The sequence below is a fragment of the Sturnira hondurensis genome, unplaced genomic scaffold (genome assembly GCF_014824575.4).
Source record: "Sturnira hondurensis isolate 20B ecotype Veracruz unplaced genomic scaffold, ASM1482457v3 Scaffold0009182, whole genome shotgun sequence".
NCBI classification, from domain to species: domain Eukaryota; kingdom Metazoa; phylum Chordata; class Mammalia; order Chiroptera; family Phyllostomidae; genus Sturnira; species Sturnira hondurensis.
In genome coordinates this window covers 1087263-1102724 of record NW_028081813.1, presented here as the reverse complement: position 1 = coordinate 1102724, position 15462 = coordinate 1087263, and the positions used below count along the sequence as shown (strand labels likewise).

At 47.9% G+C, this 15462-nt stretch overlaps 2 protein-coding genes across 2 annotated transcripts in view; both read left to right on the top strand.

The window, feature by feature from the left end:
* CA10 (carbonic anhydrase 10 (inactive)) overlaps positions 1 to 15462 on the top strand; it is a 447141-nt gene that overhangs the window by 243387 nt on the left and 188292 nt on the right. The gene's annotated exons all lie outside the window — the stretch shown is intronic.
* LOC118994225 (kunitz-type protease inhibitor 2-like) lies at positions 14323 to 15126 on the top strand. The gene has a single exon (XM_037056832.1). The coding sequence runs from the start codon at positions 14323 to 14325 to the stop codon at positions 15124 to 15126; it is 804 nt and encodes a 267-aa protein (XP_036912727.1).

The following is a 15462-nucleotide window of genomic DNA, read 5'->3' as shown; positions in this document are numbered from 1 at the left end:
GAGGACCGCCCTCTACGGTCCCGACAAGATGACCTGAGCAGAGCTTGCCTTCCTCTGAAGCCAGTGTCACTAGGAAGCAACTTTTCAGCTGGCTCTTCTGGTCATCTGAATACCCCAGCGAAATGGGAGGCTCCCACGAGACCAGCCCCTGGAAACAACACAGGCCCAACTAACTAATCAAGAAACCCAGAAGGTTTATTGCCTGCTGCCCATTTAAAAATTGTATGGAAATGAATTTCACCCCCACATCCCCTCCAAGGAACATTTTCAGCCGTAACTCCTAGGTCTCCCGAAAGGCCAGAGAGAGTCTGACCTCACTGAAAATGCACAGTAACCGGCCAGGTGAAGTGGCTGCTCATTAGGTGAGCTCATGTACCTGGATCTCAGTTTCTCATTCCGGGATGCACGTGGGCCCAACTAACTCCCTCAGTGCAGACGATGAAAGTCCCACGGAGCAAGCAAAACCTTCCCTCGGGATTCCGATGGGGAGAGGGGGCCTCTCATCCACGGCCAAATGCGCAGACCGGAGGGTAAATATCGGAAGTGTGCCTGAGGGCAGCTGCAGAGTCGGAAAACACATTTGTGTAATGGATCACCGAAGCGGGGGAAGCCTGCCGTGGACACAGAGTGAGTGGGAGTGAACCTCACGCCGGAGAGTGGGAGGGAAGGAGCGCTGGGTGGAGCCAGCACGTGCCGGCGTTACCCGGGCCAAGGAAAGCCATGGTCAAGGGCGTGGGGTAGGCTGTGGAGGCATTCCTGCGTGGGCAGGCCACGTCCCATTAAAGGGCTTGGAGGGACAGACACTTTAAGAAGCAGCACTTGGGCACATGGCATGGGGCCACTGACCCCAGCAGGGACAGCCACCAAGTCCCAGCCATGCCCCCGACTGACCAGCCTCACTCAGAACAGCAGGAGGAGCCCGGCCCAGGTAGCAATACTGTGGCTTCCTGCATTATTAGATTGTGGCAGTATTTCATCTCCCCGCCTTCTGTCTCGCAGTTTCTATGGGCTTTATTATACAGTTAAATATCATCAGGACCTTTTTAATATTCTTTTTTTATTAAACAACTAATATATTAGCATTCAAGCTAATGTCTCGCAATACACTCCAGCCCTATTGAGCTATCTGTCTACTCCGTCCCTTTCAATTCTTCCAAGGACATGTGATAAAGTTCCTCATTTTCTAAATGGGATACATTCTTGTTTAAATAAAACAGGTGAAGCGGATGAGAACTTCTAGATTAAAAATTTGTGAGGCCATTGTTCTCTTAAAAATGAGGGAAAGGGGGAACATCTGAATTATGTAAATGGCATGGTGTAGGAGTAGGAAATTCAAAAACTACTAATAAGCAACTAAACTTGGAGAAACACCTCCTTCTTGGTGCAAGGGCATCGGATGCCTCATCTCAATGAACCTTTACCACACCTCTGTGAGGTGAAGAAAGCCATTATTCTCAGTTTACAGGTAGTGGGACGGAGACCGAGAAGGTTTTCATTGGTTCTCCAAGGCCACTCAGCTCTGCAGAGGCAGACCTAAAATTTAAATCTAGCTCCTTCTGATTGCACAGCCCACACGCTTCACCCTGCACTCAGTATGTATTCAGACCTGCATTTGAATGGCAGCTGTGTGACTTTGTGCGGCTTATTTCACCTCTCTGAGTCGACAATCTGCGAGTTCATTATCTCTACCTTAATTTCTGTGAGGACTATATTAAATAAAATATAAGCAAATGCCCAGTATTGATGGCACAGACTACTTAAAAATTGTTACCCAAATTTCTAAATAATGGAGAAAATAATAGGGAGGTTGTGTCTGAAATTTCTTGGGTAATCAGTCACCTCCTATCACCACTATAGTGGGCAGACCATGGACAAACGTGATATCCAATCCTCTAATTCAGTGAAGCTGAAATCCGCTGGAGTGGGGCTGGACTGAGGACCCACCCATCCCCATCCTGGCTGCAAATATAGGCGAGCACACTAGCCCATGACCTTGACCCTAACTCTGACCCTAGCTGGTTTAAAGGCTGTGTTGTACTGGGTCCTGGGAACACAGTGTAGCCTGCATATTTCTTAATCATATTACCCAAAGAACTGCAATTAAAAGTCTTTTCAAACAGGAGCTTTCATTATGTGTGGATTTCTGGCTAACAGAGGGAGAGAAAGCTCTTTGTTAATTTATTTTAAAATAAGAGGATTTGAGTTCAGACTAAGGGTGGGGAAGGAAAGTCTAGTGAAATCTGAAGGTTAGTAATATCTGAACCTTTTAGCCAAGACAGAGAGGTATTTGGCTCGGTTTTTCCAACCTGTGAAGCAGAATGGGACATTTCATGCTGAGACATCAACAAAGAGATTCAGAATTTAATTTGTCAACTGCTGGCTGCATTTAGTTCAACAACTATTTATCAAGAGCCCACTATTTGCCCTGCACTGAAAGAAGGCTGTTGAAAAATAAGTGCATGCAATCCTTGCCTTCTAGAAGTTTCTGATCTAGAAAGGAAAACTTATCCTCCAATAGGTTGGTTTAATACAGAATAAAAATAGTAAAAGAGCAATAAAATATTTCTCGAGCACTTACTACATGCCTTCCAAGTGCTTTGCCTGTTAGTTCCTTCATCCTCGAAACAACCCTATCAGATACATATCCCTTTTGTCCCCGTTTCCTAGCGAGGAGATTGAGGCAAGATCACACAGCCTGCACGTGGCAGAGCTCATCCGAACTCCGGTGTTTCTGGCTCCGTTCGTGGCTTCTTTCTCCTGTGCTTCATCCAGGAGCAAGACTGCCATGCACAGTTCCAGGGCCGCCATCCACACTGTAGCTTACAGGGTGTGTACTTGTGTGGTGTACAGTCTGCGAAGCTGTGTCCACCCCAAGACGGGTGTTACTGTACTATTTTCAGAGAGAAGGCATTGAGGTTTGGAGGGTTCAGGTGTCACCTCCAAGGTCTTACCTCTCGTAAGTGGCAACACTGAAGCTTGGGATTGGTGCCTGTGAGCATCATGCTCATTCTGCATTCAGCGCTGCCTCCACTCTGCTCCTTGGGGCTACCATGGGAGCACAGAGTAGGGCGCATTCAGCGCTGCCTCCACTCTGCTCCTTGGGGCTACCATGGGAGCACAGAGTAGGGCGTTTAGCAGAGCTTAGCCTGGAGAAATGACTGGGGCCTGACCCTAGTGGGGCAGGCCCCAGGGAGAAGAGGCAGCATGCTCCTTAAACAGTGGGGCTTCCCACGAGGTTGCTGCCACCTGCCTTCTCAGAGGCTGCAGCTCTCGTTGTACCTGTGGGTCCTCTCCTCTGTAGGCGAGCTGCTCCATCCATCCTCTCATCACTGCAAAGAAGAATGCCAGGCAGCATCGGCTGAACCTGGGTTTTCCATCTCCATTCACTTGCTCAACAAATATTTATTGAGCACTGACTATGTGTCAGGCACTGCTCTAAGAGCCGAGAGTGCCGTGGTGTGCAAGATCCTTGCTTGCACAAGGCTTCCTTATGGTATGGTGTCTGCCCCCTATGTGTCCTTGCTTATGCCACTCAGCCTCTGGGTGTCAGTTCTCCCATCTGTGAAATGGGGACAGCGGTACCTGTTGATAGAATTTGGGGAGAGGGAGTGGAAGGGAGGGTCTGAAGTCAGATAATGGATGTCATGTGCTTCATAGAGACTTGGGCCATGGCAGGTGGTCAAGAAATCTTAGCCTGCTCCCCACCCACCCGCCGCCCTGCAAAATGAATGCAACCAGACTGCCCTTGCCACTCAAATCCTTCTGAGATGGTGATTGTGCTTGTTTGAGGCTCTGTAACTTGATGGATTATTCCAAGTCCAATTGACCCCCAGGGGTTAAAGCAATGAGCTGGTTCTCCATGTTCCTCTGTTTTATGTACATTATAACTTTGTATATGGAACCATAAAACTCGAGACAGATTTATACATGCACTATACTGCATATTTTCGTAGAAATGTTTTGCCAGGCACCTGTAATCCGTTGATATATATGCGCAGTTTTCTAAAGCGTATTTCTCATAGATCTCTCTTAAATTACATATGAAGTGACATTTTATGCTTTAACTGTTGTTTTCATGACACAGCCCCCATTTGCATCCCTGCGGTAGCACTCAGAACTTCCCTGCTGAAAACACGTGTTTCTCCTGTTGTTGAAGCATTTCTTCAGGCCCCCATTTCTTCAGACCCCCCCCCTGATTGGCATCTCTCCTGGAGAAGCCAGTCCATTTGTGGCTGTCTTGTGGAAATGGACTTGAATTATTCAGAACCCCTATCCAACTTGCTTATAAGGTATTGATGCAAAGAAACAGACTGATTCCATTCTTCTTGTGGTCAGAGCCCTTGGTATGAAAGCAGCCACGAAATCTCATGGCTCCTTCCCTAAATGGTGCTCTTTGCCCAGGGTCAGCTCGGACTTTCTGACCCACACCTCCATCAAGTTTCAAAACAAAGTGGGAAGGAAAGACACGGACATCTACCGAGAATCTGCTATGAGTCAGATTTGAATCACTTTGCAGATAGATGTCTGATGTCACTAGAGACCTGCCAGTTTGGTGCTATGAACCTTAGTCAAGGAGATAGTTTCAGAAAGGTCAAGCAAATTGACCAATGTCGCACCAATAATAAGTAGGGGAGCCAAGTTTAAAGTTCAGATCTGTCAACTGCAAAGCCAGGTTCCTCTGTTGCACCAAGCTCAGCATCCAGGGAGAACAAGAGGATTGCAGGTGGGCAGAGTGTAAGTTGGTCACCTTGCAGAAATCCATCCGTCTGAATATTCACTTCACAAACATTTAGTGATCAAGTGTATCTTCAGTGGTAGGCATTGTGCTAGGCATTGCTTTAGAAGTAGCCACAGAAATTTTGGGAAACCAAAAGGGCTTCTCACTACTAGTTTCTTTAATGAGACCAAAAGGGACTAGTTTCTTTCTGAGCTCCCTGTTGTATCTGGTACACACCGAGTGCCTGGCACAGACGGAGAAGGTACTCACTGAACCCTGCAGAATGATTCCACGAACGGACGTGTTTACAGCACCCCTAAGGACTCCACAGGGCATGTCTGTCTGTGTGTCGGTGTTCTCCCTGGGCCAGTGGTGTGCCTCGTCACTGTACCCCCACAGCCGGGCACGGCACCTGGAGCAGATGGGGGCTGGCTGGATGAGTGCAGGTGTGAGAGGAGAGTTGCCGTCATGCACGATTAGAAACAACCAGTCTAGCCTCAGAAACGTAACCAGAGTTGGGACTGGGGTGAAGAAAGTGAGGCACTGGCCTCAGGTACAGAATGTAAGGGGACACCCCCAAACTGAGAAATCAGGCTATATAATAATTTAATGCACGATTTGTTTCAAAATCCAGACAGCATCCCATAGGACAAAGAGAGGTGAAGGCAAGAAGGTGTGTCATCCAGGTGAAACATAGCCAGACCCTGTCTTTGTTTGAAATCTTTACTCCTGTTATCCTGGATTTGTTTTGTCATTCATTTTGACTTTCTAAAAATGTAGCAGGAAAATATTATTCACCTTGATCACTGAGATTTTGACGCCCCCAAGGTTCGTAACCGAGGCAAAGGCCTCCCTAGCCCCCCCCCCCCGCCCCCGAGCCCTGGCCCCGTGGAACCAGCAACAGTGACTAAGAGTCTTTGATGTCACCTCATAGGGATGGTGCTTTGTGGACATACACTCACAGACAGCCCACAAAAGCCTCTCATCAGGCAGACGGTGACCTCTGTTTTACAGACAGGGCGGCTGAGACTTGAGGAGGCAACCCTGCCTTCCCAGAGTGTCACAAATGCATCACAGGCGTGACCAGGATACAGGGGCCCCCAGGCTGGCTGGCTTCCCCTCCCCGAGCAGCCTCATGCACGTACCCCAGTGCGCTCTACGAACACCCTACATCACTGACTCCCAAGATCCCAGCCCTTTTAAGCAGCACACAGTTCTATGTGCCACGGTGCTGCTGCCGCCTGGATGGCAGCAACTGGATAAGGCTGACAATTGGAAGACACATACCAACTTCAGAGATTTTTATAAGGCAAAAGGGGAAAAAAATGGTGCTTCTTAGAATGGGATCAAAATACATTATTATCCCGAGTGACCATGACATTGAAAAGAAGGTAGCCGGGGGACCACTAGGCTGCATCACAATGAGACATACGAGGATTGGGGCGTTCTGCACGTCTCCGAATATCCAGAAGTCATTCACCACGCTCAGCTCATTGGGAGCTGTGGTGCTCCCACCGTAAGACAAACTTTCAACTCACAGAGAGGCAGCGGGTCCTTAGGAGGGAGACTGTGTCATTTGCAGAGATTTCCCCGAGAGAGAAAAGATTGCAGTATTAGTTGTCTGCTTCTGTGTTTCTTGGACGGGTAAGAATTTTATCTAGTTACAAAATTATTTGAAACCCCAGATTAAGGAGGGACGGGCTGGTACAGCACAGCTGATTTGAGACTCTGAATGTCCTCTTCTCAGTAGCTTGCATTTAAAGTAAACCTGTGGTGAGCTGCACAGAGTCCCTGCGTGACAGCCAGAGTCTCACAAAACGGCTTCATGTTTATTATATAACATGGCACGGCCTGTGCTATTTCACAACCAATTGGTCTGCCTACTCCAACGGGCAATTATGAGCATGTCTAATTGCATTCCAAAATATTCCATTAAAATATCCTCATGATGCATTGATCCACATCAGCCATTGGCTTCTAACTGTTTTTTACAGAGTGGTCACAAAATAGAAAACAGCTAGGTCCAGCTACCCCTTCTTCCTGTGTTTTCAACACATCTACCAAGCACAGGTACAAACCAGACTTGGGTTGTAACAGCAAGTTCACCAGTGTTAGAACCGTCTGATTTGCCTCAAAGGCTTGAAATGCTGCCTTTTGCCATATTTTATCAAAAGTCCAAATCAGCTATAGTAAAGAGTAAACCTCCTTTTTATTGCCATTCAGGACAGTTGAGCGATTAATATGGAGAGGCATAATTTGGAGACAGCCCCCTGGGGGCTGGGTGGGGGGGCGGGGCTTTCACTCACAGGCGCTTGGGAGAGCCCGTTCACTCACTCACATGCCCCGTTCATTCTTCCCAGGGGCATGAACCTGTGGTACTGGACCCAAACTGTGGGTGGATTTGTTTCTCCTCTGTTTCTCCTTTTTGTCCTTCAATAATGAAAGGCTGCAGTTATCACCTTAAAGGTGGTTCCCATACAAATTCCAATGGCCAACACACCTGCAGGCAAATAGGTTCTAGAATGAAAAAAAAAAATCACGAGGACAACATTTGGCAAGCTCACCTCATCTCCTCTTGGTTCCTGTTGAACTCTGTGCATTCCGTTGTTGCCCTCACCATACATACGGCACTTAACGATCTTTTTGTGGGTTCCTCTGCCTCATGGACAATGACGAGCCCTTACCTTATTCTTCTTGCTCTGCCTAGGACCTCACGTCCTGTGCCCAGGGCACAGCAGGTCCTGGATAAAGCTATTAAATCAGGCAATGACCAATGCCTGACTCTTTGTGCCGCTTTCTTGTGGTAGTTGTTTGCTGTCTGCTCCATTCTTAGATACCGCCTCCCTCCTTTGTCTGCTCGCTGGTAAAGCAAGGCCGCCTCCATGGGTCTTTCTGAGGAATCGGGGCAACCAAAGACCAGCTGCCTTCTGCATGCCTGCACCCTTTGAACATCCTCTGAAGCTCACTAAACAGAACGCCAGTACTAGAACCTGCACCCAAGGGCATTTTCCAAAGGGGGAGGAGATGCTTCAGATCACTTTTGAAATATCTGAAGGTCATGAAACTAATAAATCTCATTTATGATAATGGCAACTGCCCTTTACGTAGAATCTTTACATCTCAGAGATGAGCTTTGTGAGCGAGAGAGTTCAATGGAAGTCAAGAAGCTCACGGTGGAACCTATCAGAAATGGGAGGTGCACAACAGAGGAAATGAAGTTATGGAGCATTTTAATCGTCTTGGAAGAAGAAATCTCTGTTCGGTTCTAAATGTGTTTCGATTATAGTTGGATCTTCGGGAACTTTGGTGGTAGAGAAATGAGATCTGAGGGAACAAAAGTGTTGTTGTTTCTTGCTGCACTAAAAAACCATGGCAAGGCTCAGTAGCTTGAAACAATTAATATTTATTATCACACACTTCCTGCGGGTGAAAAATTTGGAAGCAGCTTCAGTGGAGTTTAGGTTCAGGGTTTCTCAAGAGGTTGGCTGGAGCTGTGGTCATGCAAAGGCTTGATTGGGGCTGGAAGGTCCGCATTCAAGAACACTCACTCCCATGGCCATGGGCAGGAGGCCTCAGTTATCACCATGGGGACCTCTGTGGGCTGCTCAGGTAGCTTCATGACACGGCAGCTGACTTCCCTAGAGGGAGAGCTCCAAGGGCAAACGAGCAAAGAGGAAGCTGCGGTCTCTAAAGTTACCCCCATGTAGTCTCCCAGAGTTGTCACGTCATAACAAAGCACCACACACTGGGTGCCCGAAACTATAGGCACTTCTCTCCCACTTCTGGAGGCAAGAAGTTCACAGTCAAGGTCAGCAGGGCTCTCTCTGAAGACTCCAGGTGAGTCCTCCTTCCTTGCCTCTTCCTAGCATCTGGTAGCAACCAGGAACCCTTGGCTTACAGATGCACTGCTCTGGTCTCTGCCTTCAGCTGAACACAGTGCTCTTCCCTCTGCTTTCTTATAAGGACACCAGTCATTGGGTTAGGGCCCACCCCAATCCACAGTGACCTTATCTGAACTAAGTACATCTCCACAGTCCCTATTTCCAAATAGGGTCCCATGCTGAGGTTCTGGGTGGACATGTATTTTCTTGTTGGAGGAAAACATTGTTACCCACATATACCCATCGTCATTTCTGTCTTATGGTTCATTAGAAGCAACTCATGAACCCACCCACATTCAAGCAGAGAGAAATTAAAGTCTGCCCTGCCTTTGGAAAAAGGAAGTATTCAAAAATTTGTGGGCGTATTTTAAAACCACCACAAGGACAAAGTTGTGCCTCCAAACCAGACATGCTTTCTGACGGGCTCCTTTAGTCTCATACGAGACAGCGTGGCCCAGTGAAAAGAGAACATTTACAGGAGCTCTGTCTTAGTGAACATAGTGGATACCTGAGAAGGGCCATTTACAGTGAATGCTCTTAAAATGGGAACAAGAATTTCTTTTAAAATATTTTGGCTTAGATTTTAGAGTGGAAAATTATGAACATCAGTGCATGTCACTTAAATTTGAAAAACCCGTTTATAACCACACTGATTCTCAAAATGAAGAATAAATTACCATGTGTTGTTTCCCCCTGTGGTTCAATTTTTTCCAACAAACTTGCACGATTCCACAACATATCTTTCACTTTAAGTTTGACTTTCCCAGCATAACCAGGAAGAGGGTTATTTTTGCAGATTCAAAGATTTTATCAATATTCCCAGTACCTGTCGTATTCTCGGCACTCTCTCCTATAATGGCTAGGCCTCATTATCCTTAAGGATTTCTTCTTTCTCAAATAATGCCTTGTTATATTCCTGCCACATCACTGTTTGTTGGTAATTCTGCTTGTGATTCAGGAGTCCTTCAATAGCCTTTTTTTTTTAACTTCATAAAATCTTCTGTGTGTGGAAAATTTGAAAATTTACTTTATAATCAACTTACAAAGTATATTTATAAGAATATATTTTACAAGAATCACTGAGAGAGTTGTCCTGATGTTGACGAAGATGCCAGCAGTAAGTGAGGACTGATTTTTGAATGGGGACTGATTTTTTTAAGTGGTCAATTTAGCAACAAGTACGTTCGTGAGATTGTGAATTTACAATCTCTAAAACCTGGCAAATCTGTGAAGACTCCAATCTCCAAAACCCAGATAACAAAGACTCCCTGGCCTTTTGTTTTCTTTTTTTTTACAACCCCACCCCCATCCCACTAAAGATATCATTGATATCTTTTCATCCTCTTGAAAGCAAATACTGTAAAAATAACTAAATAACATCAATAGAATCCCTTTGGCACGTTGCTGTAGGAAAAGGACGGTGCGTGGAACTGGAGAGTGTTTGTTTCTAGGGCCCGGCTGCCCAGGGACTTGGTCACTGAAGATGGGCCCACATCATTCAGAAAACGAGGAGAAAGGATGGCGCCTTGACTCCAAAGAGCCTGCATGTGGGAGAAAATCAGCCAGCACTGCGTGATTATCATTGAACCTTCCCAGGAGCAGAGACCTGGAATTTGTCCTTTAAAAGTCTCTTCCAATGAAGTCTTGAACCACTATTGAAGGCAATTAGAGGGACAAAATAAATAAGAGGCTGTCTCGTCTTTCGAACACAACAGGTTACTCGGAGGCTGTGGTTAGAGAGCTACCCATTAGAGAGGTTTTCTGAGCCCCGCCTTAGGGCCCACCCACATCGTAAGCTGCCCACCTCTCTCTAAGAGAGTGACTCCTTCCCATAGCAACTCGCTCCAGTCCCAACCCACCCACTAGGCCTGTGCTTGATACTCCGAGGTTCCTCAGTGACTTCGGGGAACAGACTGCTGCTACAGATGTCTCCCGGGTCCTTTGCTTCTGCAGCTGGTTTCAAACCTTCATGTTGGCTTGTCTCTGGGTGAATCTGGCTGCCTGCTTCAGTTTTTCCATCAGTCCCAGCTTCAATGCAAAAACAATGGGACTTCAGCCATGGATACAGTCACAGTAGTTACTATTCCCAGGTAACTCAACAAAGCTCTGTCTAAGCATTCCTCTTGCTTAATCTCTGGAAATAACCCATTAGCAGCCCCAACTCTGCTCATTTTTCTGCAACAGAAATGATGTTTTGTCTCTCATAGGTTTGTGTTTAAACATGGAAAGCCAGTCGAATACAGGGAGTTGGATTATAGGGTTCCATACACTGTTAGGCATCCAGACTGGATGCTTAAATTTTAATTACTTATTGATTTATTGATGTGATTTTTACTAAAAGTGAAAAATGGGGTAATGTGCATGAAAAATAAGTGATTAGCTCTCTGTGTAAGTGCCTACGCAAGAGAGAGTTTCATGCCATTGATGCCTTATCTTTTACAAGGATATGTTTCCCGTAAGTAAATCTAGTTGCTGACAGCCCTTTAAAGCTTCTCAAAGTGCAAAAACATGTGACCGCCGTCTCTAACCCTGCACGTATTCTGGGGCGAGCAGTTACCTGACGTGGCGGGGCTCAGTCACACTGGACGTGTGTAATGGCTACATGGGAGAGATTTGGGTATTTCTGCAGCTGTTCACCCACGGGCAGTCAGCTTTTTTAATCTCCTGGGTTGGTTGTTTGTTTGTTTGTTTGATAACTGTGTCACTCTGTCCATAACCGAAGTTTTCTTGCCCAGAAAGTCATCTTTCAGAGCCCAGTCCTATTCTAATAGCACATTTTGTTTTCACTTTTGTTCTTTCTCTTTTAAAATAAAAAATATGATATGCCCTGGCCAGGTGGCTCAGATGGTTGGAGCATCATCCCATGCACCAAAAAGTCAGGGGTTCCATCTTCAGTCTGGACACATGCCCAGGTGCGGGTCTGTTGGCAGGCAACCGTCTGACATTTCTCTCTCACACCCATGTCTGTCTCTCTCTCCCCCTCTCTCTCTCTTTCTCTCCTCCGTCCTCTCTCTCTAAAATTAAAAGACATATCCTCATTTTATTTAAAAAAAATAAAATGAAAAGTAGTATATGCAGAGAGTGGCTGTAGCAGACACTGCGGCTGCCCACTTAAACCCTGGTCTCTTCCTCTTCGTTGATGGCGTGCCGATTTTATTCACGTGACCTCTCTCAGAAACAGTCACTCAGGGGGCAAATCCCAAGGAGTCGAAAGACCACCATGGTCATCTCGTACCCCTTAAAGGTGACTGGTTTAGAGGCAGGCGCATGACCCGATTCAGGCCAGTAAGATGAGAAATTATTGGGGTACTTAAGGGAAATGTTCCCTTGATGCTAAAAAGGGACACCAAGAAATCGCCAGTCCCTTCTCCTCCCCTCCCTGGTTGTGGAGATGACTGCCTGTGCCGTCTGGAACTGCTGAAGCAAAACCACAAAGGAAGACAGGGAGACATGTCGTACAGTGGGGTCAGAGCCCCAGTGGACCCTGCCTGGAGCCCTGCCTGCCCATGGACAGCCTGCTCTGTGAGATAATAAATCTCCCTACATTTAAGCTGGTCGAGTCCAGGTTTTCTACTACTTGTGGCCAAGGTGTTTTGACGTAGTAGCCAAAATAATAAATCAACCCATGTGCCGTCCTTTGCTTGGAGGGAGCTTCTGCCCTTCTTTACCTGGTGATTTTGAAGGCTAGCCAAGATGCCTACTCCTCACAGTGGAAAGAACCACTCCCTCATCCAGTTTCCCATGAAACCTTGTGTACCTGTTTATCCCCAGCCTGGTTATCCTCTTTACTGGGGCTGCTTTGTGGTTTTGTCTTCTCACACTCACACTGGAAGTTCCCCCTACAGAAGCACTAAGAATGCACCCAAAATTACACTGGGGGCACCATTCAATAAAATGTTTACCAGCAAAGAAGATGCATTTCTGTGCACATTGGTTTATTGGAAAATATGCAGCCGGCGTTACAGACCATAATAGCAGGGCTATTTATGGAGGCCATGAAATCAGAAGAGGGGCTGTGAAATCGAACTATCGGTATGTACACATAGAGAAAGTCACATGGGTGGCAAATATAAATGGCATGTGGCTGAGGTCTTCATATGGGGGCAGTGGAAGGGTGAAGCCTTGATTCCGGTCGCTGCAGGAGAAAGAGGGGGAACCCAGAGAGCATGTCCTTCCTGAGGATGGGCAAAGGGGGCTGTCTCATGGGAGAATCTGGTCCTCTCTGGAAAAGCAGCAGCCTGGTGGTCTGGCTGCTGGAAACGACAGTCATCGTCTTCTGTCTCTACTGCCCTCACTTCGTCTTTCCAAATAGTAATTCGCCTCTCCTTCTAAGCAGCCACGTGGGCCTCAGGGAGTGTCCAGTTCTGTTCTGCTTTCTGCTTCTCGACTGATAAACATGAGTTGATTCTCCCCAAGCTCTGCCTCCGTTGCTGCTGCTTTTGTTCATCGGTTCCGTTACAATGCCTGGGGTAGTAGCCACACACCTTTGGACTGCGGTTCTGATGTGTCCCCCACCGTGCTCAAAGAGCACGGTTCTGCGTGCCCCCTGCAGTTCTGATGTGTCCCCTTCCACCCTCTCCCACACAACGTCAGTTCCTGTGAGGACGCCTCTACCACGTCTTTCCCATTGGCACCTTCCTCTGTACTTGTATGAGCCACAGGCACTCAGGTGCAACAGGTTCAAAACGAGAACCCTCCTTCCTGTCTTCGGATTTAGAATTATTCTCCAAGGACAAAGAGGTGGGAAATATTTCTTCCTCCCTTTCTCTGTCATTTACTAGCTCCTCGTTAATCTTTATTGGTATAGCCACAAGGAACTATTTTATTTATATTTATGTAAATGTAAATATAAGACATAAATACATAGGTGTTGATAGATGATAGATAATAGACAGGTGGGAAGAATTCAGTTCAGAGTTCAAGTTGGGACAAAAACACCCAAATACTGTGATCAGAAGAGTTTTGTTCTGCCTTCTGGCCCATATCAGTACCTAGTTAATGGCAAATCCTCCCGTTTGCCCAGAAAGGCAGCAAACAAGTAGGAGCATGAGCTTCTTATTTTTGAAGTTTCTGATTTTCAGTTTCAGTCCTCCTTCCATTTACACCCTCGGTTTACTTTAGTAACCTGATAATAGGCCAGCCTCTTGCTGCCGAGTTTATAAGCTCTTCCAGGACGCCTATCATTCCTTTTTATACCTAGTCACCAGCCAGAGCCTGGACCAGAGTGGGGATTTACCTAATATCTGATGAACAATTCAATGAATTTTTTACATCATGTATATGCTTACTTACCTCTTCTGTAAGGTAGAGCCTCTTAACCATAGCGTTCTGTACGTTCACGGGAGGAAAGCACGGGCTATATTTAAAGCCTGTTGCTTTGTTCCTTCTTTTACTCAACAATGAAGGAGGTGCCCGCGTTCTATGCGACCCGCCTCGGGACAGGTGCGCCCCGCCCCTCCCTGAGCGGAGGACTTGGGAAGCTCTTTCCAGAAGGCCGCCTTGGCCCCAGCCCCCACCGGGCATTTGGACGGGGCTCTGAACGGTGGGGAGTCGCTGAGTGTCGCTGGGGCAAAGGGGCGAGTGAGGAGCTTTCTCCCGCATCGTGGGCGCAGGAGGCAGGAGTCCGCACAAGGAATATCCGAGAAAGGGCTTTCGGGGGACTTCGACGGGAGGGCCCGCACCTTGATCTCGAGACCTCACCTGCGCGGCCAGGCGGAGCCGGTCATGGCGCGGCTGTGCGGGCCCGGGCGGTGCGGGGCGCTGCTGGCGCTGCTGGCCTCGCTGCTCCTCTTCCAGACGGAGGCGGCGGACGTCGACCGGGACCTCCGCCACTTCTGCAGGGCCCCGCAGGTCGAGGGGAGATGCCGGGCCTCCCTGCGCAGGTGGTGGTACAACGCCACTGGAGGGTCCTGCCAGCAGTTCGTGTATGGAGGCTGTGGTGGGAACGACAACAACCACCTGACCAAGGAGAAGTGTCTTGAGAAATGCGCTAATGTCCCCGAAAACGCGCCTGATGGTCCGCCCACCACCAGCAGGAATGGGACAGGTTCCTCTGTCCCAGGGGTGCCCAGAAGGCAGGGTTTCGGGGACGCCCCCGGCGATGCTTTCAACTACGAAGCGCACTGCATGGCCAGCGCGGTCCCCGGGCCCTGCCGCTCTTCCTTCCCGCGCTGGTACTTTGACGCCCAGAAGAACACCTGCCATAACTTTATCTACGGAGGGTGCTGGGGCAATAAAAACAACTACCTCTCCAAGGAGACGTGCCTGAGGCGCTGCTCCTCCGGGGACAGGCAGTCGTACCCCGCCCTGCCCTGCAGCACCAGGGCGATCCTGGAGGGGCTGTTCCTGACCATCCTCATCCTCCTGCTGGGGGCCTCCGTGGGCTACCTGATCCTCGTGGCTCGGAGGAACCCGGACAGCTGCCCCTTCGTCTGCAGCCCCCGGGGCACGGAGAAGCCCGTGTTGAAGGAGGCGGGAACCTGGGGAAGGGGAGGGGTGACCACTGCGGAATGCCAGTGTGCTGTTTAAAATAGACGGATCGGTTTGCGTTTTCCTGATCTTGAGGGCTTCTGGTCTGTGTGTTACTTCAGAGGGCAGCTTCCAGGCGGGTTCACTGTTGGAAAGGCCTGGCCCCAGACCAGAGTCGGCTCCTCTTTGATTTCCTTTCTCCAGCTATAGACGTCTTTGTTTACGTTAAAACCTTTTGCCTCCTTCCCTATGACAAAGGTGATGTTTTCATAGTTTCCTTTGCTTGATTTGTGGGGGTTTTCTTTAAGTAAGCAGAAACAAAGGTTTTTGAGGTTGTTTTTTTTTGTTAGGATTCTGAAAGGAAGAGAGTAAAAATGTACAAGCGAAATAAAAAGA